Raw genomic sequence first — 25,763 nt, 5'->3', positions numbered from 1 at the left:
GTTGATTAAGCCACAGCTAAATAAGATTGAGGCAATACAGAATTGGCCTAGACCCCTGACAAGGAAACAGGTTAGAGCTTTCCTGGGTATTACGGGGTATTACCGTAGATTTGTGCCGAACTTTGCCTCAGTTGCTGCTCCACTAACTGACTTGACAAAGGGCGGAAAGACAGCAATGGTCACGTGGACCCCAGAGGCCGAGAAGGCTTTCCAAAGCCTTAAGTCTGCCTTGTGCCAACCACCTGTGTTAATCACCCCCGATTTCAGGCGAGAATTTCTGGTCCAGACAGATGCCTCTAACACAGGCTTAGGTGCAGTACTCTCACAAGTAGTGAATGGTGAGGAGCATCCAGTGACGTACTTGAGTAGGAAACTAACCCCGGCCGAGAAAAATTATGCCATTGTGGAGCGAGAATGTTTGGCAGTAAAGTGGGCTCTAGAAGCTTTAAAGTATTACTTGCTAGGCAGGAAATTCAAGTTGGTGACAGACCATGCCCCCCTAACATGGATGAAGTTAAACAAGGAGAGAAATGCAAGAGTGACTAGATGGTTTCTGTCCCTACAAAACTTTAATTTCACTGTGGAACACAGGCCAGGGAAATTACAGGCAAATGCTGATGCATTGTCGAGGGTAAGTTGTCTGTGGGGACAAAAGGCTCAGCCCTCCGGTCTGAAAAAGAGGGGGGGGATATGTAGACATGTCACTGGAGAAGTGATCGAGGGGGTGTACATCTCACCTAGGTTGCGACATAGTGTGAGATGGTAAATCCAGGATGGATCAGTTTCTCAGCAGCGATATGCTGTTGAGTGGTTAAGTAATTTTGCCGGGCCTGGGTTTATATGGAATGGCAGGTAGGTTTGGTAGAGGGACCTGTCATTCCACATCCCCCGATCCAGTTCTGGGTTTGGGATCAGGTGAGCTTTGATCCTAATTAGCCTGGGAAGGTAAAGGCTCTGCAAGGCCTGCAGGTGATTGCTCCCAGCCAGGGAATGAACAATCTGTGTGTTGAAGGAAGCTGCAAGCACAGACACTGCTGGAGCTAAAACCCACCCTGCGATATCCAGACGAAAAGACGCTGTCTTTATAAATGTCAGATAGGTGAGAAGAACCTGTTAGTAAGCGCCCAGCCGGGCTAGGTCTTTTGTTTATTTTGTTGTACTTAGAAAGCACGGTGTTGCTGTATGTTTTGTTTGCTGGACTGTTTGTACCACGAATAAACGCCAAGATCTGCTTCATATATTCCAAGTCTGCTGTGAACTGTGTCCAAACACACCCTACCCCGGGAAGATCCCTTACAGTAGCTACTTATTTCCCACATATATACTGTCGTGGAGTTAGTAAGGAAATTGCAAAATTGTTATCCAATACTTACTGTAATGTTATTTTCCTTATTAACTCCATGGCAGTCAGGTTCCCAGATTTCCACAAATTTGTGGCAGTGTTGAACTGTAAGTTTGTTAACTTGCTGCACATTTGCACAGGCAAGTTGTACACTTGCAGTGCACTTGAAGCACAAGTTCTAGTAGACACTTTTCCAATTTGTAGCAATTTTTTTATTTTTTATTATTGATTTGTATCCACCCTGCTAGTAACAGAACCCATGGACTGGATCAGCTTTAGGGCCGGTTCACACTGCAGGCGAGGCGAGGCGTCTCCGACTTGCCTCGCCGCCAGGGCCGCTGATAGGGCAGTACAACCAGCCCCATTGTACGGGGCCCGCCCCCATCAGCTACACAGTGGGGCCCGGGCATCTTACAGTTTGTTACTGCATTAAAAAAAAAAAAGTTTCCTAAATTCCTCTCCCGCTCCTACTTGCTTACAGAGGGGGGGTTATATAATTTTCCAGGAGGGGAGTGCAGGCGCAGCAGAGGGACTATTTCTTTATTTTCGGGCACATGTACATCATGCCGCCCCACTATTTTATTAGTCCCGGCTGGCGGAGTGATACAGTGATACTCCGTTCGTCTCCCGGCTGCATTCCTCATGAGTTATATAGAAGTTGATCGGCTGACAGGGGAGAGGAGAAGGACAGCGTGGCTGCACTGGACACAGTGAGTGGAGAATAGAGGTTAGAATACTCACTGTGTCCTATCATGTATCTCACAGCTCAGCAGGTTATCAGCATTACAATTATCACAGGTAGCAGAATAAGCAGGTGCTCTGTCATGGTTCTATCATGGCTCTAGGTCACATTGCTTTTGGGTGCTCACTGTATTATGGCTGTGCTTTGTTACAGTCTGTTACATACAGTACAGCCATAAGTTAACTCAGTGAGCACCCAAAAGCAATGTGACCTAGAGCAATGATAGAGCCATGACAGAGCACCTGCTTATTGTGCTACCTGTGATAATTGTAATGCTGATGATCATAAGAAACAACGAGATGCTACTTGAGGGTCGGTTCACACTGAGGCAGCGCGACTTACAGCGCTATTGCCTCAGGCGACCCAGACGCGACCGCTGCAGCGACTTGCAAAACGACTTCTGTATAGAAGTCAATGCAAGTCGCCCCCAAAGTCGTTCAGGAACCTTTTTCTAAGTCGGAGCGACTTGTGTCACTCCGATTAGAACGGTTTCATTGCAACAGAACGGGACGCTACAAGTCGTCCTAGTGTGAACCGACCCTTAGACTTCATTTGGGGGAGCAGTAAACATGCAGCAGAGCTACATTTTTACGGCTCCCCAAACCAATCCCCTTTAACTGCTTCCCATCCAGCAATGTACCAGTAAATCGCTGGGATAGACGGATGATATCTTGATCATCACTACAGCAATGATCAAGATATCATTTTTTTAGTCCCAGTCGAGGGTGGTTGAAGGGGGCCCCGTCAGGTAGGCTGTACAGGGCCCCATGATTTCTAACAGCTGCCCTGCTCGCCGCGACCTGCGGCGACCTCAGCGGCGACTTGCAGATGACTTCTATATAGAAGTCAATGCAAGTCGCCCCGAGGTCGCCCAAAAGTAGTACAGGAACCTTTTTTCTGAGTCGGAGCGACTCGAGTCGCTCCTCTCAGAACGGTTCCATTGTACAGAACGGGGGCGACTTGCGGGAGCGAGGCGAGTCGTGTCGCCTCGCATCGCTAAGGTTTATAGAAGAGGGGTCCTTTAGGGCAGGAGCAAAGGCAAGTCTACCTATACTTATGCTGTCGTGGAGGTAATTCAGAAAGGAAAATTCTAGTAAGTATTTAATAATTTTCTGTTTTGCATGACAGTATGGAAACTGGTTCAATTATTTTCCCAGTCTATATAGACTATAGCCTTGTCTACATGTTACAGCACAAGAAAGGCGTTTAGTAACACAGAAGCATGTGACAAACAGCTGCAGACCTGCCACGGGACACTACAAATCTGATAAATAAAGCCGCGTACACACGTAGCGGTATGTCCGACGTACTTAGTCTGGTGGACTTCCCGCCAGACTGTCCGTCGGACTTTCCGAACGGGCTACTTGCCCACACATGGCACTTTTTGAGCGGACTAATACGGCGTACTAAGTCCGCCGTACTATCCGCCCTACTTTTGAAATGAACGGACTCGCCCACACACGCAGAGGAAAGTCCGCTCGTTTCGAGCGCGTCTCCAGGTAGGCAGAGCCCGCAAAGGAGACGTCGCTGGCCCCGCCGCCTGGTATGGACTTAAAGGGGAACCCCAACGCGAAAAAAATCGGCGTGGGGGTCCCCCCCAAGTCCACAACAGACCCTTGTCCGAGCACGCTACCCGGCCGGCCAGGAAAGGGGGGGCGAGCGAGCACACCCCCCCTCCTGAGCCGTACCAGGCCGCGTGCCCTCAACATGGGGGGTGCCTTGGGGAAGGGGGGGCGCGGCCCCCCCCCACCCCAAAGCACCTTGTCCCCATGTTGATGAGGACAAGGGCCTCTTCCCGACAACCCTGGCCGTTGGTTGTCGGGGTCTGCGGGCGGGGGGCTTATCGGAATCCGGGAGCCCCCTTTAATAAGGGGGCCCCCGGATACCGGCCCCCCACCCTATGTGAATGAGTATGGGGTACAATGTACCCCTACCCATTCACCTGTAAAATAAAAGTACAAAAAAAACACAACACACGAGATAAAATACTTTATTGCACAGCTCCGGGGGTCTTCCGTCTTCGGGGGTCTTCTCGCCGGACTCCTCCGCTATCTTCTTGTAGCTCTTTTGCTAGCGGAGGAGTCCGGCTTTCTTCCTCGCCGCCGGCCTCTTCTTCCGACTTCGGGGGTCTTGTCCCCCTCTTCGGTTCTTCTGCCGGGCCACCGCGCATTCTTATAGCTCTTTTACAGGCGGTGGCCTGGTCTTCTGTCGCCGTCGCCGCCGCCTTCCGTTCTTCTTCTTCTTCTTCTTCTCCAGGAGATGTTGACTCAACGATCTCTCCGGCCGCAATGCCAGGGACGCGCTGCGCTGCCACTTATATAGGGACAAGGGGCGGTGTCACATGGGTTTATGTCACATGGGTTGGTCACATGGGTTGATGTCACATGGCGACAGTCCCAGCATCCTCCGGGACTGTGACATCGTAAGGGGGCGGGGTCACCATGTGACACCAACCCATGTGACATAAACCCATGTGACACCGCCCCTTGTCCCTATATAAGTGGCAGCGCAGCGCGTGTGTTGTGTTTTTTTTGTACTTTTATTTTACAGGTGAATAGGTAGGGGTACATTGTACCCCATACTCATTCACATAGGGTGGGGGGCCGGTATCCGGGGGCCCCCTTATTAAAGGGGGCTCCCGGATTCCGATAAGCCCCCCGCCCGCAGACCCTGACAACCAACGGCCAGGGTTGTCGGGAAGAGGCCCTTGTCCTCATTAACATGGGGACAAGGTGCTTTGGGGTGGGGGGGCCGCGCGGCCCCCCCTTCCCCAAGGCACCCCCCATGTTGAGGGCACGCGGCCTTGTACGGCTCAGGAGGGGGGGGGCGCTCGCTCGCCCCCCTTTCCTGGCCGGCCGGGTAGCGTGCTCGGACAAGGGTCTGTTGTGGGCTTGGGGGGGACCCCCACGCCGATTTTTTTCGGCGTTGGGGTTCCCTTTTAAGTCCATACCAGGCGGCGGGGCCAGCGACGTCTCCTTCGCGGGCCCCGCCTACCTGGAGACCTGCTCAAAATGAGCAGACTTTTCTCCGGGCGGGAAAAGTCCACTCATTTCAAAAGTACGGCGGACTGGCATACACACGGCCGGATTGTCCGCCGAAATGCGAGTCCGGCGGGAAGATTGGAGTGCAACACGGCATTCTAAGTCCGCCGTACTTTCGGGTCAAAAAAGTATGCCGGAGGCTACACACGGGGGGATTGTTTGGCGGACTTAAGTTTGCCGGACTTTTCCACCGGATTGTTTGATCGTGTGTACGCGGCATAAGGCTCCATTAGCCTACACTGGTTATATATTTATGATCAAATAATGCATGTAAACCATATTCTTGGATTACCTTGTGCTACTCCTAAGGCCCCGAACACGCCAACCCTCATGTCTCTCTGTGACGACGAGTAGGTCTGGTTGAAATAGGTTACAGCATCTTTAGTCCAGTCACTCAGCCAAATGTTCTGTCCAACAAAAGCTACGTTCTGTAAGATGTAGGCGACTAAGATCCACATTGAGTACCCCCACCCTACGGCACGCACGTATTTCCCGTACACCGAGAATTTCACCTGGAAGTTATGTAAAAGTGGATATATTAGTATTCATTTGAAGAACAAACATTTTAATGGTTCAGATGAACTAAGGACACACATTTTTTTCTTCGTTTTGGACAGAATGGAGAGGGATTGGAACACATGTCCAAGTCCATTGTCATTGAAAGTGAAAGTAAAACCCACATTTTGGTTTGTCCCCAGAAAATTAATAGAGGAGAAGTCTTCCAATAGGGACACTACTTCTGGTGACAAAGACTTTGGAGAGAATTGCCCTCACATCCTGTTTTGGCTATGGAACAGGAAGTGGAGGGACATCTCCTAACGGGGTAATAACCCTCTCTTACTCAATTCAAAAATGTAAAAAAGTTTTACCTTTAGTTCTACTTTAGAGCAGCCCCAGACTCTGCAGTTTAGCCTGGTAATGAGGGGAAGGCTGAGGCGATAAAGTCAGAATGAGCTAAGCTGCCCGATATAAAAAGCAGGTGCTACAATTTTGGGTCAAATGACCTTAAGAATGTATTGCGGTCATGACCCACAGCAGCACCAGATGTTTGCACTCCTACTTGCAGTAATCCTTTCACAGACCTAGGGAATTCAAACTGTAAAGATGAAAAATGCATCAACCGATGTTATCTTCAGTGAAAATGTCAATTTTAAACATTCTGTAGATATAGAGATATGGATTTAAAAAATCTTATGCCAGTTGCGACTTCTGAAAAAGTCATGTTTGGCCTCCACCTCTTCCAGGCACCCCATTTCTCACCATATTGATGAACAGCCCCACGGCCCAATAGGATGACTAAGAAGGTGGGAGGGACAAGACCAAGCTCAACTCAGTGAAAATGTATATAAATCTTGCCCATCTCTGGTTCTACTGATTGTTTAATATGATGTTTTCACTGAAGATACCGCCAGTTGTTTATTGGTTGATCATATGAGCAGTCTGTTCAGCTCTGTGGCAAGTACATCTGTAAGTGAACAAAATACATATACAGTACTAATATACCACCTTCATTACAGCTATTCAGTATTCAATAGTCAATAATCTCCAGCCTTGGGGAAGTCCCCTTAACCAGACAATTATTGGCACAACACAGCCTTTCTCAACCAGTGTTTCTCCAGAGGTTGCTTTGGGTTCCTTGAGCAAGAAGTAATTTCCACCTGCTAAATAAGATGCCACTGAAAACAATTATATTTTTAGCCACCTGTAAGAGTGGGATTCTTGCCACTGACCACAAAGATAAGAAACATTCTTCCCAGTGGCTATTACGCTAATGTGCAGTGACCTGTAGATATAGAAATTATTAGCATGGATTCCCCGCGACCAGAATGTTTTTTTTTCCAGAGTTCTTCCATTGTATAAAGTTTGAGAAAGGCTGGCACAGCAAGTCATTCCTTTCGTGGCATCTTTCCAGCTTCAGTGATACTTTATGTAGGATGCACAGATTGAGGCATTTCCTACCTTCCCCGTCTCCATCGTCTCCTTCTCAATCAGCTGTTGTCCTTTAGCTTTTATCTTCACCTCCTCCTCCTTCATTGACTTCTTCAAAGATCTCCTTAATGTGCCATTCATACTGAGAGGGAAACACTCATGTCAGAAATTCTGTATCCTATCTTACATAATACGTTTCCAAAATCACATAGATAGTATTAAAGCCGTTTTCAGAAACTACCACCATTCATTAAAGTATTTATTAAAGCTTCGAAATGCCAACGTACGTTGGTTCAAAAATCTTTTATAAGCTGTCTGTTATTCTGGACAATGTTTCTCATTGCTCTGTATTGCCAAATTCCTTGACCGCTAAATAAAGATTTTATAAGTATCATTCATCGGCACAGACAGCTGCCACCTAATGGCTGTAGGCACCTTTATTTTGATACCAAAGGCCTTATCTAATAAAGAATGTTATTTGGTGGGTGTGGTAGTCTATTGCACTAAATAAGAATTTGCTCTGCAAAGTCCAACCAGGACAAGATGATTTCACTTGGGTTGCCAACAGTTTCTGCATTTAAAGTAGAACTAGAGGCAAAACTTTTTATTTTTTTATTTTGGATAGAGTAATAACCCCTCTAAAAGTACAGGAATTTTTTTTTTTAGGAATCATACTTACATTAGTTAGTAAGGTTGAATAAAGACACCAGTCCATCCAGTTCAACCTAAATGAGTGTCTACAATTGCCCCTATCCCTGCACATTGCACACTCACATTGGTCCCTACCCTCAAGGAGCCCACAATCCAAGGTCCCCATTTATATACTAGGGTCAATTTTGGACAGAAGCCAATTAATCTACCTGCATGTCTTTGGAAAGTGGGAGGAAACCAGAATACCTGGAGGAAACCCACGCAGGCACAGGGAGAACATGCAAACTCCAGGCAGGTAGTGTTGTGGTTGGGATTTGAACCAGCGACCAGCGATTTGAACCAGCGACCCTTCTTACTGCAAGGTGACAGTGCTAACCACTACACCACTGTGCTACTTACCTAGGTGGATGCTGCATCTGTCCCCAGCTGGTTCTAAGACTGAGAGACGAGCGATCAAACACCGCCAATCGCTCGGTTCTCAGATCTCCAAGAGCAGAGAGCGGATGACTGTTCATCACTGGCTCTGCTCTTCCCCCAATGCTCACTGGAGTGTTGGGCTGTGGAGGGGTGGGATCGGGCTGAAAAGCTAAGCTGAGTGCCTGTCTATGCATGTGGGTGGATCCCAACCATATGGTCACTATCTTTCCCGAAGCCTGGAATAGCTCTGTGAAGTCAGCCAACAGTGGACTCAGCCCGCTGTCCAATGAAAACAGGTCATAGGAGTGCAGAACGAACTGCACTGTATTTTTGACATCTTTGCCCTAGTGGGGAGATTTACCTTCATTCCTGTCCCATAGCCAAACAGGAAGTAAGAGGAAATACTTAAAAATTAAGGGAATTTCTTGGGGACCCCCAGGTCACTAGTGTCCCCCATTGGAAGATTTCTCCTCTATTACTTTCCCGGGGACAACCCAAAATTTGGGATGTCCTTATACTTTCATCGATAATGGTAAGCAGGACAAATAGAGAAGGCGAATCTCCCTAATGGAGACACAGACAGCACTCCAAAACTAGAAAAAAGTTTTGCCTTTAGTCAGTGGCAGCCAAAGGGGGTGAACGGGCACTGCCCCCCCCCCCCCAGGTAGTCACAAAAAAATATATATATTTTTTTAAAACTGGCCCTTTAAAAAAAGTGCCAAATAGCTTCCGCCCGGCACCTGTAGTATCTATTACTATGGCTGGGTGGTTTGATTGACATCCAAGTTAGATGTCACTTCCTGTTTTCTCTCTCCCATTGCGCCCGAGAGAGAAAACCGGAAGTATGAGGAGCTGACTCCTCCATCGCCGCTGCCAGTGCCCGTCTGAAGGAGACACTGCAGGAGAGGACACATCAGCAAGGTAAGTGCCGCTGTGTACCGGTCCGGACCTCCTGCAGAGAAGGGAGGGGAGTTTGATGGGGCACAGGCTGCATTTGCTGGGACACAAGCTGCATTTTCTGGGACACAAGCTGCATTTGCTGGGACACAAGCTGCATTTGTTGGGGGACAGTGAGACTGCATAAGATGGGCACAGTAGCTGTATTTGATGGCAGAGTGACAGCATTTGATATAGCACAGTGGCAGCATTTGATATAGCACAGTAGCAGCATTTGATATAGCACAGTGGCTGCGATTGATGTTTTTTTTTTTTCATAACTTGTTTGCGCTCCCCCATAAATTTTCAGCACCAGCCGCCGCTGCCTTTAGTTATACTTTAAGGACAGCACATAAGGCCACATAACAACTTACAGGGTTGGGGGATGTTCTTCATACTGCTTATAAAAGACAAATATAATTCCATAAATGAAAGGATGGCAAATATTATATCGTTGTGACACAGTAGCTAGGCCCAGTATCATGTTATTCTCACCTGCCCAGTCTCTTCTTGTGTAGACTGTTTTCTCTCTTTAGTACTACACTCACAATGTCCTCTGTCGCCTTCATAGCATCTTCTACTGGATCCTCGCTGTCCTCATTCTCAACCTCAGCCAGCAATACTAGAAGACAATGCAAATGTGACTGTCAGCATTCACCTAAACACTACTTGTGTATGCAGACCCACATTACCAGATGGCAAGACCACCTATGATGGATGGTCAAAGCGTGCTCTTAATATGATCAATGCTAGGGAATCCCTAGATCTCCAAAGGACCTTCAATGTATTGCTCAAAAGGCATCCAATGAAAAATCAGAGATAGGTAGAAAAACTCATAGTCTAGTTGGTAAGTAAACCGGGACCCGGAAGCGGACAGGTGTGCAGCATGTGGAGAAAGTTTGAATGTTCGTTTGATGGATAACTTGATTACACTTGTTTTAACTTGTTACCCTGTGAGTATTTTTAATCCTTTCATTAAACGGTTTACTTATCTACTACACTATGGTATCGTGTTGGGGTGAAGACTTTCCTGCCACGTCTCTTGTTAATGGAGAAATTGTTTTTTTTAGAGGATTTACCACGTGTGAACCTGGAACATTTTATATATTTTTTGTATGGACTTTATCGTTTGATGCCGATTTTATTTCTCACTATATATTTGTTTACATGCAAATGTATTTAATACTAATCACTTATTAAGAACTTATTTATGAGTTTAAGTATCCAAATATGCCTACATGTCACAGCAATTACATGGAGGTCCCACTCTCCCTTGTGGGCTTTTAATTCATTTTATTGATATTATAAAGAGTACAACAATAGGGATGGAAAAACCCAGGAATAACCCTTTATAGAACAAGAGAGACAGAGTTGAGCAAGAATTGATCCAGGAAATGCGGGGACATCTTGCTGCTAACATCTAGCAGATGACTCCAAGACAACTTGTTTACCTTCCTGTAAATCAGACAGACATTTTCGACAAGGTTTCCGTGGAACCCTAGGGTTCATCCAGAGGCTGTTAGGGGTTCCTTCAGCTATGGCTGAATATCCTCCAATCGGACGGTGCCTGCATAGTTCCAAAGCCACTTGTCAGAGCCAGCAGATTTAACTTTAGCTTTAAACCATCTCATTGGCAATTTTGGAGAGCCTTTTGGAGAGATTTCTTTGGCAGATTTACCAGATATACCACACTTCATGATGACAAATGGAACTTAGACGTGCCACAAGTGGTGATGGGGTACATGGCTTCCCAATGTTTTGCATGCACTGATCTAGCTATTTAGGTGGAGGAGTACACAATAGAGGCAAAAGCATGTGTAAAGCCACCTATTGACATTAGAATTGGTCAGAAAAAACTATGGATAATTTAATAGAGATGTGCACAACGATAACATTTGTTTCACTTTCTTTAGTTCCTTAAATTAATAATTTTGTTTCGTCATATTCATTGTTAGAATGATTTGTTTTCGGAATTCGTTTTGTATATTCGTTATTTTCAAATCGATTTGAAATTCAAATTTCAGAAGATGGCTATATATGTTCTATTTTATTATATTCCTTTTCTATTCTTTTATTTTATATTCTGTTCTTTCATTTTATATTTTATTCAGTTCTGTTTTATTCTATTCTACTCTATAAAGCAGCCTAAGTATGAAACATCATCTTGTTTCACTCTTACACCTTACTGTATTTATTGCAATATGTTTTCATTGCGAATTGAAATTATTTTCAAATTCAAATTTGAATCCATTTTCAAACTCGAATTTGGATAATTAGTTTAGTTATAATTTATTTCAGATTCGTTGAAATTTGTTACCATTGTGATTTGGAAATTCGGATCCATCCGAATAACGAAAATGACGTCTCAATTTTGTAACTAAACGAATCGCACATCTATAAATTTAATATCAGCTGTATTGTCTACCATGATGGTTAAGGATGGTACCTGTGGGCTCTACATCATGGTTGTGGTCTTGCTTTGCATATGTCTTCAGAAAGTCAGCAAAGGCTCCTTTGTTTGCCAGTAGTGTTTTGTAGGAGCCAGTTTCGGTGACATTGCCGCTCACCAATACCACAATTTCATCTGTGTGCTTGAGAAAACTGACACCGTGTGTCACCAAGATCCGTGTCTGAGGGAAGACAAGCCAAGACAACTTCAATAAAATTATTTTTCTCTCTCACGTTTACACAGCCACTAGACCTGCTTTGTTTATATTAGTCATAATTCAAAGATGAAACTACTACATTATAACCTATCCAAGTTTAGATGCCAGCATAAACAGGTCAACTGCCATTCTTCTGCCGCTGGAAAATGTGAGAAACAAAGAATGGAACCTATAATCCTTCATGAACAGCCTTTGTGGACTATTCAATATGCTACTAGTACAGTCATTTATCTCAGTATATCTATAATCACCTTGTTTTTTAGCAATCCATTGGGACCGACCACCTTCTCAAAAATGTGTTTCCCAACATGGGCATCAACGGCTGAGAGCGGGTCATCCAGAATGTAGATATCTGTGTCCTGGTAGACTGCCCGAGCCAGGCTCACCCTCTGCTTCTGCCCTCCACTCAGATTTATACCCTATGCCAAACAGGATCACAATAAGCTTTAAGTACTTCATAATGGATGATATTATATCGTAAAATTAGGTTTTAATTGCTTATGATTTTAGGCTGTTCAGGCAGTTTATGGTATATTATAAAACGATTAAAACACTAAAAACAAGATGAATCTCTCAAAATGTACAGAACACCAAATCCCCTTGGACCCGGCCTGTTTTCTTCTGCACCATCATTCCATATCACAGAAGATTTATAAGCACTGTATCCTACACATATCCTCGACCACATAGCAATTGATGGAGGTCGATTCTGTTTCCATATATCCTATTTAACGCAGCCAAAAGCTGCATACCGGATATATGGAAACAGAATCAACCCCCATCAATTTCTATGTGGTCGAGGATATAAACAGAATAGAGGGTATTATTTATTCCAAAAATTTTTTTTAAGAAATGGTTTCGATTGCCACAAATTTACAATTTCTGCAGAATATAAATCTATTTTAGACCAATCTGATACCAATACTCCCACAGGAAATCTGTTGGGAAGCTGAATGGAATGCCCTGTACACACGATCGGACTTTCCAAAGGAAAATGTGTGATCAGAGCGTGTTGTTGGAAATTCCAACCATGTGTGGGCTCCATCTGACTTTTTCCATCAGAATTTCCGACACAGAAAGTTTGAGAGCAGGAACAAAGTGCCACGCAAGCTCAGAATAAATGACGAGATAAAAGCTATTAGCTACTGGCCTCTTTATAATCCCGTCATACGTGGTTTATGGTTTATGTCACCTTGTTCTGAACGATCGGGTTTTCTGAGAAATTTGTGCAATCGTGTGTATGCAAGACAAGTTTGAGCCAACATCTGTCATAAAAAATCCGATGGATTTTGTTGTCGGAAAGCCCATTTGGGACACAAATGGCAAAAAATAAACTCACAGGGGTTATAACCTTCCATTACTCTATCCAAAATTAAAACAAAAAGTTTTTTCCTTTAGTTCTACTTTAAGGTCCATTAATTGCATACTTATACTTTAACTATGATGTATTACAGGTGGATTTTACATTTAGAATTGTTCTGATAATTGTTCCATTGCTTATGTTTAAATGTATGTGTTTTAGGAATGTACACACCTTCCTCCTTTACAGTCTGTGTACGTTGACCTTACAGACTTTTCTGTAAAGGTGAACTTACACTTTATACTATTTACTATTTTATATCCGCTTACATATCCAGTTGCATTATATATACAGCACTTTTCAAACTGGTACTTTTGTATTATGTGAAAGCAACATGGTATGACGGGGCTGTTACTGTACAGCAGGGCTCTCAAACTGGTGGCCTTCCAGCTGTTGCGAAACTACAAGTCCCATGAGGCATTGCAGGGCTGACAGTTACAAGCTTTACTCCCACAGACAGAGGCATGATGGGACTTGTAGTTTTCCAACAGCTGGAGGGCCGCCAGTTTGAGACCTCTGCTGTACAGGAAGAGGTAAAAGCAGATTATATGCAAGCTATGCTTTTTGCTGAGCAGTGAAACTCGATGGGGTTGATTTACTAAAAGCAGTTGCTCCAGAGCTTCGTAAATGATATGATATGATATGATGCTGACTTCCATCTACCAATCATGTGTAAGAAAAAATATTGTTTTTTTTCCTTGCGAAGCTTCTTCTCAAATGCTAAGCTCTGGAGCAACTGTACTTGCAAATTACACAGTCTATTTACCTTTAGTAAATCAACCCTAGTGATTGCTTTACAGCTTTTCTGATATGATGGCAAGTCTATAGACAGTGTTATCTACTGAAATGAATCAGGCTTGTCCTGAAAATGTTTTTCCCATGGCTATAGTTTGGTAAGGATGTAGACTGCACTGTATGAAATAGTCAAAGTCCATATATAGAGTAGTTGGCTCCTAACTGTGGCCCATGGGCTAAATGCAGCTCTTTGCTTGGTTTTGGGGGAGTGTTCTTCACACTGATAGAAAACACTATTCCTCCCACAGACACCAATGATGGGGCTCAGTTCTTCAACTTAGACCAATGATGGAGCCATATTCCTTGCACTGACACCAATTATCGGGCACTAGTCCTTGCACCGACACCAATGATGGGGCTCTATTCCTCCCACTGGCACAGCGAAGGAGCACTGATCCTCCTACTGATATCAATGTTAGGGCACTGTTCCTCCCACTGGCACAGCGATGGGAAATAAGTCCCACCCCACTGACATCAGTGATGGGGCACTGATCCTCCCATCGGCACCAATGATGGGGCACCGAATCTCCCACTAACACCAATGATGGGACACCATCCCTCCTACTGACACCAATTATAGGGAACGCACCATTCCTTCCACTGACACCAACAATGGGGCATTGATCTTCCCACTAGCACCAATGATGGGGCAATATCCCTCCTCCTACTGACCACAGGGGCTATATCATGTTTTTACTCCCACCGATTACCAAGCCTTAGACATTGTCTACTCCCACTGACACTGAGGGATGTTCTTGGTCACAGTCTGGCCCTCCTAAAGTCTGATGAACAGTAAGCCAGCCCTTTTTTTAGAAAGTTTTGAAGACCCCCAATATAGAGAATCATCAAATCTGTATAATCAATAAAATCTTATAAAAGGACACAACAAACCTATAAAAAATGTATTTTCAATAAACCTTACAAAAACTGAAAATATGTACTGATATAAATCATTTTGTGATAACATTTAAGATGATAAATAAAAAATGTATTTATTAATATATACCTTTTCTCCTATTTCAGACAGGTCCTTTCCGGGCAAGATCTCCAAATCAGGCAGTAGTGCGCAGGCCTCCAGCACCTGCTGATATCGCTTCTCATCCAGAGGTGCCCCAAACAGGATGTTGTCCTTCAGGGTGGCATTCTGGATCCAGGCTTGTTGAGGAACATAAGCCAGGGAGCCCTAAAAGACATGTTCACACTCCTTATCAGGGCAACAATATCACTAAAGCAGAGCCTGGCTGGCATCACAAGCCTGTGCCTTTAAGTATGTGTAGCCCAGCCACCGCTGGGCCCCTTTTGAAAATGTCAGATGCCTTGCTTTGTGAGCAGACATCCTCAAACAGTAATAATCCAGAGCTTGTTAGGGGTTCCTTGAGCTTTGACTAACTGAACTTTCTTCTTAATGGTGCCTACATAGTTCCAGGGCCAAAGCCACTTGGCAGAGCCCGTGGCCTGACACCAATTATCTTTTTGGCTTTCTGTAGGGAGCATTTTGGCCTCCACTGTAAAGGGGCATGTTTTCCATGTCCCCAGTTGAATTGGTTTTAGCAGGGTTATCCCCACATCTGAAAATTATTTAAAGGGTTCCTCAGGTATAAAAAGGTTAAGAAAGGTTGCTTTAAAGGAACACTCAAAATTTGCCTATTTAGGGCAAAGTGACTGATTCTGTGTAAAGTCACCCTAGACCCACTGATACCTCAATCCTGAGCTGCTCCTTTCCTTGTTGCAGCCAGCGCTAATTTCCCAGTCCCTCCAAGAATGTTAACTTCCCCTAAGATACAGTGTCACATGACAGAAGGAGCAATATCATCTCTCCCTTTAGGCCCAGGCATCAGCTGACACCAAATATTTAGCATCCTCTTCAAAGGAAGGAGTACCAAAGAGGAATGTTTGAGTGGGACATTGACGAAATGAAGGGGAGGATTGCAGTAAAACATGGAGTTTTTCTTTCTACAGGTTTTGGAGAGATAATTTTCTGTTTGTTGAAGCAGCAGTTTGTCTTTTAGGTCACAGACTCGAAAAAAAGAATATTATAAATGAGTGTCAGAAAAATGCCAGAATTCCTTATGGCTATGCTTGTTCCAGGTCAGAAAGCATCAGTGTCACAACTTTCACAAATTAAAAAGTCAATAGAAAGTCAGCAGTGGTGGCCTACACAATTCTCTCGTAGCAGGTGTATTTTAAGCGTTGTCCTAAAGAAAACCGGTTACACATTTCATGAGCAGAGAACTTTTGTTTTAAATATATAAGGTGTGTCATTGCTACCTTGATACTGATGCTTCCTTTGACGTTGTCCATTTCTCCAAGCATTGCAGAAATCAAGGATGACTTTCCTGAGCCAACACTGCCGACTACAGCAACTAGATGACCTTCTTTAATGTCCAGGTTAACACTGTACAAACAGAACAATACAGTCAATTAGAATTTATTATTTGCATGGATAGCAGAGCATTTTTAGCAATTATATCATCCTGTAATCATAGGAAAACCTATCTACATACCAGAAATGTCACTATCAAGGGAGAACAAACAAACTCCATTTATATAGTAGGATAGGTGACAATAGAGCTTTATGACCCCAGTGCTACAAGGTCATATTGCCAATCACTAAACCACTGTGCTGCTCACACGCATATAACCTGATGAATGCCATCTTACTTGTTCACCGCTGGGGGGGTGTCCGGCTCCCAGGTAAAGGTGGCATCTGTGAAGCGGACAGCTGCGTCTGTGGATGAGAAATGACTACAGTATAAGAAAAGTTTAACCATTCTGACCAGCACTGTTATATAAAAAAAAAAGCAAGAACTTACCAAGATCGGGATCATTAAGAATAGTGGAGTTATCCAAGTCATCTCCTCCCAGGTACTTCTCCAAACGGGCACAGGAAACATTAGTCTGTAAAAATATCAGTGTCATTACACTAATCAGGGTTATTTCCCAACTAATACCTCTTTGTTTATAAAGAAAATTGTAAATGGTGATGCCTTTTGATTGTAGACACAGTTTGCACCATGAATATTATCTGCACCCAGTAATTCCTCCGTGATTGTGTAGGTTTTCTCCAGGAGCTGCAGTCTTCTCTCACAGGTTCTCCAGAACACCCCCCCTCCCCAACCCTTCTCCCAGAGGTGCTTCAGGCCCCTCCTCAAAACTTTCTCTTACAGGTGCTTCAGAACCCTCCCCAGACCCTTCTCCTACAGCTGCTCCAGAACCCTCCTCAGACCTTTCCCACAGGTGCTCCAGAACCCTCCCCGGACCCCTCTTCCACAAGTGCTTCAGAGCCTTTGCCAGACCCTTCTTCCACAAGTGCTTCAGAGCACACCCTGGACCCTTCTCTCACAGGTGCCCCAGAACCCTCCCCAGGCCTTTCCCACAGGTGCTCCAGAACTCTCCCCTGACCCTTCCCACGGGGGCTCTAGACTCCTTGCACAACCCAAGCACATAATGCTAGGTTAAAGGGTTTCTACCTTAGAAGGCCCCCGGTATATGTTTTTTGTCACTGGATAACTGTTAAATGATAGCTTTATAAATGCCAGTGAATTGTCCACTGCTGTCCATAAAATGTTTCACAATGCAGTCACTATGGTATAATCTATGAAAGGATTTAATTTAAAAGATATATAAAGCTAACACAAGAAACAAAATGTATGCTTATGGTAAAATTGTAATAGCCCTTGTACACACGGTCGGAGATTCCGACAACCAAATCCGTCGGATTTTGTCCGAAACTGTTGCATACACACGGTCGGACAAAGTTGTCAGAAAATCCGACGTGATGACGTTATTTCGTTATGACGGGACTACGTTCACGCTAGTAGCCAATAGCTTTGGTGTAGGAATTTGATCTGAGCATGCGTGGCACTTTGTCCGATCGGAATTCTGTACACATGATCGGAGTATGTCCGATCGGAGCATTTTGTCGGAAAATTTTACCAACAAGTTGGAAAACTTGGTCCGTTGGATACTCCGACGGAGACAGTCCGATGTAGACCACACACAGTCGGAATATCCGACAAAACGGTCCAAATCTCCGAACCGTGTGGACAAGGGCTTAGTCTTTCGTTTTTTGGTCAGGTATCAGACAATATTTTCTAATCTATGATGCAAACATTTTTGTAATCTGATTGGTGCCTTCCCTTCATTGACCCTATACATATATATATACTTGACTTACCTGCACCATGTTGGAGATGAGCATGGGCAACATGGCGAGAGGGAAGCGCAGAATATTGAAGAGTGAGATGGAGGTGAAAGCCCTTTCTGCGGTTAGGACATTACTCGGATCCTGCACCACAAAGACAGCAAAACTGGCAACGGACACCTGTGAGAAGAGGATACCAGCATCTAGTAAACAATATTCACAGTCAATAATAGTCTTATTCGACACAGGTTATACAATCTGTCCTTGTGGTGCCGATTCCAGTCACAGTTGCGGTATGTTTGCTCGGACTGGTGGAGGGGTTGGCACCTCGAAGGGCACAGAGGACTCTGATTTCTCTGGCGCTGTTCTATGCACGCAAAGCTATCCTGTTGTGTTGGAAGAAACCCGAACCTCCTACGGTTTCTTATTGGAAAGGTTTAATTAATAAAGCTTTGCCATTATACAAAGCCACCTATCTTAGCAGAGGGTGCCCTAACAAATTCGAGAGGGTGTGGCGGTGCTGGCTTGATGCCGCAGATACTGTGAATTAATTGCTAGGCGAGGGGTTTTCTCCTTGTGGGTCGGGCAAGGGGCGGGGCAGGGAGGTGCTTTCCCTCGGATTGGTTACGTCCCCATTTTAAGTGGTTCTTTATTTAGTTACGGTACGGGCTATGTGTTTCTTATATATGTGGTACTGTTGATGTTTATAGACTGAACTAAGCGGAAGGATGGAGGGCTGCACAGGCGGGAGGTTGGTTGGGTGGGGGGAGGTGGAGGGTGGAAGGGAGGGGGGGGGGGGGGGTTGGGAAGGTTTTTGGGACCGTTTGGTATGTTTGTTTGTTATTAATGTATTGAAAACCTTTAATAAAAAAATAAATTTATAAAAAAAAAATAATAGTCTTATTCAACTGGACTTGTTCTGTAATGTTGGAGACGTTTCATAGCTTCTCCAAGCCACTTCTTCACTTGAAAAGAGTGTCGGGATATCCCTCAGCAATTCTATCCATGCCTTAAAACACATCAATCTAATCACCATGGAATGTGTGGATGTAACTAGAACAGAGGGGCTTCCAAATTTCACAGTTCCAATCCTATTCTTGTACAACAAACATTTACATATTCCATAATGATTGGATTAAAAGGTCTTAACGTGTGGATATAAATTTTAGGATAGCTTCATGACTCGTTGAAGTGGTTTGTGATTCTACAAAACATCTTCAAGAACACAGAACAATTCCAGTTGAATGAGACCTACTATTATTAGCTATCCATGATACCAAAATGAATTATAACATCCTGAGGTAATTACACAGCACTGCAATAGTAGACTCTCAGATGCTGTCACCATGTTGTATGATCCCGTTTGGGCCATAAACTGGCAACAGATCTACATAATATCACACTGCTTGTACTTGGTTCTCTTTTTTAATTGTGAATATCACGGGTACATGCATTAGTAGTGATAAATCGGTTTCTCATAGGTGATCAAGTTTCCATGGTGGTGTATGTATGGGTGGGGGTTTCCTTGATAGATGAAAATACATGATGCACATTGGCTAATTTGTGGCTTTTCAAAACAAGATTTTTTTCTAACTTTTTAGGAAATATTGATTTCTTTCAATTGTTACACTCAAAAGAAGAAACCAATGGAGATCAGAATTCCTGACTTCACTTGCTTCATGCTTGTTCCAGGTAGGCGACTGATCTACAAAGAGAGGTCGGCTATGACAGCCTAGATCAGAGATCCTCAAACTACGGCCCTCCAGCTTTTGCAAAACGACACATCCCATGAGGCATTGTAAAACTCTGACATTCGCAGACATGACTAGGCATGATGGGAATTGTAGTTCCTAAACAACTGTAGGGCCATAGTTTGAAGACCCATGGCCTAGATATTTCTCTCATAATCGGTTTCCTTTAAATGTATATGGATGTCTCCAGTTTGAAAGCGCAAACAGAACAATCCACATCCCTTTGGACAAGTGGGAAAATCAAACTGCAGAAAGTGAATAAAGAAGCAAACTGTATCTAAACCCTAATAATAAACATGGTGCACTAACACTACCACTTTTAACCGGTCCCAGGCATGGTTCAGCCCCATGGGCCAGTTCATTTGTGTAAAGTGAGTGCTCTAAACCACGTGGTGCACCAGCGGCAAAGACTATATACAAGTCGAGGTAGGCGAGAACAGTATATTGAGAGAGTTCCAAAAACGTACAATCAGGCTTGGCGGGTGAGCACAGATGACCATAGCCACTTACGAACAGCAGCAGAGGATGGTGACCTTGAAATAATGCCTACAGGTCCTGTAGGAATGTAGCCTGACTGGTCCACACCCAAACAGGAGGCTTCCTACGAGGAGATAGTGTAGTCCCTGCACTTTCCCTACTCCTCTGGAACCTTACCCTGCCACTAGGCACTGTCCCTGCCAGACAGGGGATCCTGTCCCTACACTAGTCACTCACATAGATTCTGCCCTGCCCAAAATGGATGCCAAGGTCACATGGGGTGCCAGCATTCACTCAGCATCCACTCCTAGTGACCCCAGGAGGTCATAGAGGAGCCACGTTCCTCACAACTTCTTTACTCTTCTGAATTGCCATTTTGGACAAGTGCCGCCTACAGTGGGAAATACAGACTGCACCTGCCTACATATGCCTAGAACCAGTTAAGTACACTGCACCCAGAACCACTTGGAGCAGGTGATCCCGGGCACAGTTTACTTATGATCTGCTGTGGTTTTCCATAGCACAGGTCTCTCCATAGAGAGCTGGGTAGTAAAACAGGGATCACTGGGATGGTTAGCAGGGGAGTGTTCCCCCAGGACACTTGTAGGTGTTCTCGGGAACTCTTCCTTAGAAACCAGTGTGAGCGCAAACAAGCATGGTTCAGTTAAACTGGACCAAGTCTTGTCGGAATACCTTCCTATGCTTTCTGCCTGTGCTGCCTTTTATCAGTTAGTGTTCCCATCTCTCTTTTGCTCTTGATTACACAACACTTCCCCTTATGTTAATGAGATTAGGAGAGGAGAAGGTGTTCTTAACACACTTTTTGTAGAGTGGCAACTCTGCTTCTCCAAAGACACAGTACGTTTAATAAGCATTGCTACTATTGGACAGGAAATGTGTTACTGGCTGGATCGTTAGAGTATCACCAGAATAAAAAAAAAAGGAAAAAAAGCCTTGAGAAGAAAACAAAAGGCATCAATCACCTCTCATGACAAGCAAAAAGCAATATATTTTTAGATACAGTTATATTTTTTTCTGGATCAGACTTTCTCATTTATGGTATGCTGAGGAGGAAGAGGGGCCACACAAAAGGGGCTAAAAGGTGAAATGATGCCTCACATGGTCCTTGTTACCCCAGGCATGTGGACATAATACAAAGGAATTATGGTGTGCACACACAGATCATCTCACAGTTCCTTCCAACACACTTGAGTCATCGGCCTGCATTAAGACATTGTGTTGACCATGGCACACCTGATGAACTATGAAGAGCTTTTTGACTCCTCTCAGCATCCCCTGTACCTTCTTCCTCCCGAAGTTCTCTGGCTCAATTTATCTACAAATGACCAGAGGACGACAGATGAGGGGAAGAACGCAAGGAAAATGCAGTTTGTAAGTGTTGAGGCTTGATGTTGCCCCCTTCAATTCTGATACCCTAGGCACTGTCCCATATGTGCCATGATTGTGAATACAGCACTATCAGCCAGATGTCAGTTCATACTTGTGCTGAGTACTTTAGCAGCTTGTAACATTCACCCATCTTACCAGGAATGGAGCGCACGTAAAGACGAAAAGTGAAACTGAGAAGAGGTAGGCGAAGCGTAACATGTTCTTCAGTTCCATCTCGCGAATAACCTCCACCTGCTTCTCAAATGATGTTTCCCAGGCGTATAGCTTCAAGATCTACAATAGAAGGCTCATGATATAACACAACACATCTTGGCAAATGTTTAATCTCTGTGATGTTCTTGTATGTGTCAGCACCACAGACATAAATATATGTGGGAGAGGGAGCCAAGCTGCTGAGTCACTGCAGGTAGGGGGAACTAAGTAATTGAGTCACTGTTGGGAGAGGGAGCTGAGTTACAGAGTCACTGATGGATACGAAGCAAAGACGTCTCAGTTGAAGAGTCCCTGTAAGAATGGGGGAGCTAGGTTCAACTAATGAGTCACTGCTGGGAGGGGTGAACAAGGGGAACTGAGCTTCTGAGTCACAGCTGGGATAGGGTGGAGGGAATAGGGGAAGCTGAGTTGCTAAGACACTGCTTAGGGCAGCACAGTGGTGTAGTGGTTAGCACTTTCACCTAGCAGCAATAGGGTCACTGGTTCAAATCCTGACCACGACACCATCTGCCTGGTGTTTGCATGTTCTCCCTGTGCCTGCGTGGGTTTCCTCCCACACTCCAAAGACATGCTGGTAGGTTAATTAGACCTTGTCTAAAAAATTGGCCTTAATATGTGTATGTGTATGTCAATGTTGTATGCGTTTGTAAGCATGTCGGTACCTTACAGGGTAAAGGACCACGTAAAAGCCACAGATGGACTCTGGTGGCAAGAAAGCGCCCTGAGGCGATTCAGTTCGCATAGGTAGCCCTATACAAGTCACTCACTCACTGCTTAGGGTGGAAAGCGAAGCAGCTGAGAAAACTACTAAATACTACTCTAGAGCAGTGGTTCTCAATCTTGGTCCCCAAGTACCCCCAACAGGCTGTGTTTTGGGAATTTCCAATACAAAGCCATTGACTCTGATTTAAAGCACCTGTGCAAGATAAAGGAAATCCTGAAAACATGGCCTGTTGGGGATACTTGAGAACTGAGGTTGAGAACCACTGCTCTAGAGAGAGCTACTAGTGTCAGACACTAGAGCAGTGATATGCAATTAGCAGACCTCCAGCTGTTGCAAAACTACAATTCCCATGAGGCATAGCAAGACTAACAGCCACAAGCATGACACCCAGAGGCAGAGGCATGATGGGACTTGTAGTTTTGCAACAGCTGAAGGTCCGCTAATTGCATATCCCTGCTCTAGAGGAAGGATTTGTTTTTGGCAGTGCACTAGAATTATCAGATTTTTTTATCATCTAGAAGAGTGCCGTTTACTTACTTACCTTTAAATAAAGATTAAAAAAAAGGAAAAAAAAAAAAAAAAGACATGAAAGAGGAAGCCTCAATGAGAAATTAATGAATGTGACTTTGTAGAGGAGTTCCTAGTTAAGCCCATGTAGTAAGGATGTGCACAGATAAAAGTTGTGTTGCAGCTGGTAACCTAGTAAAGATCTGTGATGTTGATCATTTGGAAAACACTACAGGACACTTGCATTAATACACTGTTAAGACATACATAGTCAATCAGAGACATTCACATTTATGGAGAATAATTGTATTTTAAAATAACTATGACCCAGACCAATTTTTAGAGATTCTATTATGTCATCCTTATTAAAACAAGCCATGTAATATACTATAGAGCGTGGGAATAACAGCCTCTTCAGGGAAGGTTGGCATTTAGTAGGGAGTTCAAATAGCCATTAGAGCAGCCAATCTCATATAGGGGTACTCCAAGGGTTACTTGGGGTTTCTTAAGATGTTGCAGATTAACCATCCATCTGATGGTGCATACATAATTCCAGTGCCAACACTACTTGGCAAAACCAGTGACATTACCCAGTTATCTTTAAGTGTCAGTAAGGATAGCATTCTGATCACCACTATAAGGGTTGATTTTTTTCCACTGACCACCAATGTAACAGGCATTTCCCCATTGACCTCCAATGAATTGGTTTCAGTAAGGGTTCTCCAAGACCTGAACATTTTTTAAGGGTTCCTGTGCAGTAAAAAGTTTGAGAAAGGCCGGCTTAGATGCTGTTCAGTAATGTGTAAAATGTCCTCGAAAATCCATCAGTGGAAGTTCAGGATGGTGGATTTCAGTTACACCTGTGCTCCTTTCACACTCCCTTAGCCTACTTTGTAGCCGATCCAGAGAACAGGTTGAATGCTTATGGAATCTGAACCATATTGATCTATGGATGGAACCGCCAGTCTAAAATCTATAGTTATCCAGTAAGCAAATAAAACACAAAAGAAAGGTCTATCAAATATTTTGGGCTACTCTACAAAAAGGTTTAAAACAAAAAAATAATGTCCAATTTTCAGCACATACTCTGCTAGGAATGTGTCAAAAACCAAGACCACTCCCAGTAGGCAAATTGAGTTGTAAATCCACTACCCCACTGCGGCAATCAAAATGTCCATGCTTCACAGTTGGACAGTGGATAACTTTATAGATGATACATACATAACAAAGCTATGCAGGTAAAAAATTCTAGTTTGCTTCTATTTCTTCCAGTATTCACATTGTCAGCAGATTGGTGATATTAACAGCTCGGACAACATGGTAAGAATGCATTTTGTTTAACCCTTACCTTGATGCCATTGAGAATTTCATTCATTAGTTTCATACGTTTATCTTTGTTCTTCATGTTTTGTGTCTGTAAAACACAAAGTGTTATTAAAAAATGTACAAGTGATACATTACCCTATGCTCGCTTAAAATGCTTGATAGCCGGTTAAATGTTTAGAGTATCAGAATTCAAGTGTTAATGTTGCCAATAATGTACAGTAGAATACTAGGTCTGAATCAAATTGGGCTGAGGACCACTTTGGATTATGTTCTTCAAATTGGCGGCACTCTAATGCCACATACACACGATCTGAATTTTGGTCGGAAAAAGCTCTGATGGTTTTCCCAACGGAATTCCGATGGGATTTCGCTCAAGCTGCCTTGCATACACACGGACACATCAAATTCCGAACGTCAAGAACACTGTGACGTACAACAAGTACGACGGGACTAGAAAAAGGAAGTTCAATAGCCAGTAGCCAATAGCTTCTCATAGTAGAATCTGAGCATGCGTGAGTTTTTGCTCGTCGGAATTGCATACACACGCCCCGAAACTTTTTCCATCTGAAAAATTGAGAAACTTCTCTCAATCTTTTGCTGGCGGAAATTCGGCCAGAAAAATTCCGATAGAGCATACACACAGTCGCATTTTCTGACGGAAAGCTCTCATTGGTATTTTGCTGGCCGAAATTCTGACTGTGTGTATGCGGCATTAGAGTAGTGCATTATGTCCTACCTGAAATGTTTTAGATTTGGTGGCCAGCACAGCATTGATGGGGATCAGCAGGATCATCACCCCTAGGCCAGCCAGAACTGCAATCTTGAGCTCTTGCCACAAAAAGACCACTGATATAGCGATTTGCATTGGTGATGACCAGATGAGGTGGATGAAATTTGTCAGGTCCATAAATTTCTGAGAATCTGCAGACATCAGGTTCACTGTTTCCCCAACAGTCGACTCCTTACGGATAGCATTAGAAACTGTCAAAGCCTGCAAAGGCAACAATCAAAAACAAAAAGGTAGTTACAAGAAGTGAGACTCAAGTTGAATTTTTTTCTGAATCTGAATTCTTGTGAAATAAAATTCTTTTAAATTGGTTTAAATTTTGGAAAGAAAGGGTGCCATTTCTTTTTGTTTTCTTTTTTTGTGAGTCGTGTCCAATTTTGGAGACTTCCCTTCAGTTTCTGCCCTCCAGACACAGCAAATAAAAAATCTCTCCAAGTTTCCTCTAGGACAGTTCAAGATTAAAGGGATTGTAAAGTAATTAAAAAATAAAATAAAAATAACAAACATGTTATACTTACCTCCACTGTGCAGCTCGTTTTGCACAG

The 25,763-nt window shown here is 43.9% G+C and overlaps 1 protein-coding gene across 1 annotated transcript in view; it reads right to left on the bottom strand.

The window, feature by feature from the left end:
* The window catches only part of ABCC2 (ATP binding cassette subfamily C member 2), a 110,718-nt gene that overhangs the window by 42,115 nt on the left and 42,840 nt on the right, over positions 1-25,763 (bottom strand). The window contains exons 10-22 of the mRNA XM_077455477.1: positions 25,168-25,422; positions 24,454-24,519; positions 21,797-21,934; positions 18,057-18,203; positions 16,693-16,777; positions 16,541-16,607; positions 16,148-16,274; positions 14,886-15,062; positions 11,976-12,143; positions 11,505-11,688; positions 9,554-9,680; positions 7,085-7,196; positions 5,418-5,637 (exon numbers count right to left, since the gene is read on the bottom strand). Of these exons, the coding sequence (XP_077311603.1) occupies positions 5,418-5,637; positions 7,085-7,196; positions 9,554-9,680; positions 11,505-11,688; positions 11,976-12,143; positions 14,886-15,062; positions 16,148-16,274; positions 16,541-16,607; positions 16,693-16,777; positions 18,057-18,203; positions 21,797-21,934; positions 24,454-24,519; positions 25,168-25,422 (1,873 nt within the window). The remainder of the gene's footprint in view (positions 1-5,417; positions 5,638-7,084; positions 7,197-9,553; positions 9,681-11,504; positions 11,689-11,975; positions 12,144-14,885; positions 15,063-16,147; positions 16,275-16,540; positions 16,608-16,692; positions 16,778-18,056; positions 18,204-21,796; positions 21,935-24,453; positions 24,520-25,167; positions 25,423-25,763) is intronic.

This window comes from Lithobates pipiens, unplaced genomic scaffold, assembly GCF_037356315.1.
Source record: "Lithobates pipiens isolate NorthernLeopardFrog02 unplaced genomic scaffold, aLitPip1_a1.2 Scaffold_25, whole genome shotgun sequence".
NCBI lineage: Eukaryota > Metazoa > Chordata > Amphibia > Anura > Ranidae > Lithobates > Lithobates pipiens.
This window is presented reverse-complemented; position numbering and strand designations above follow the sequence as displayed.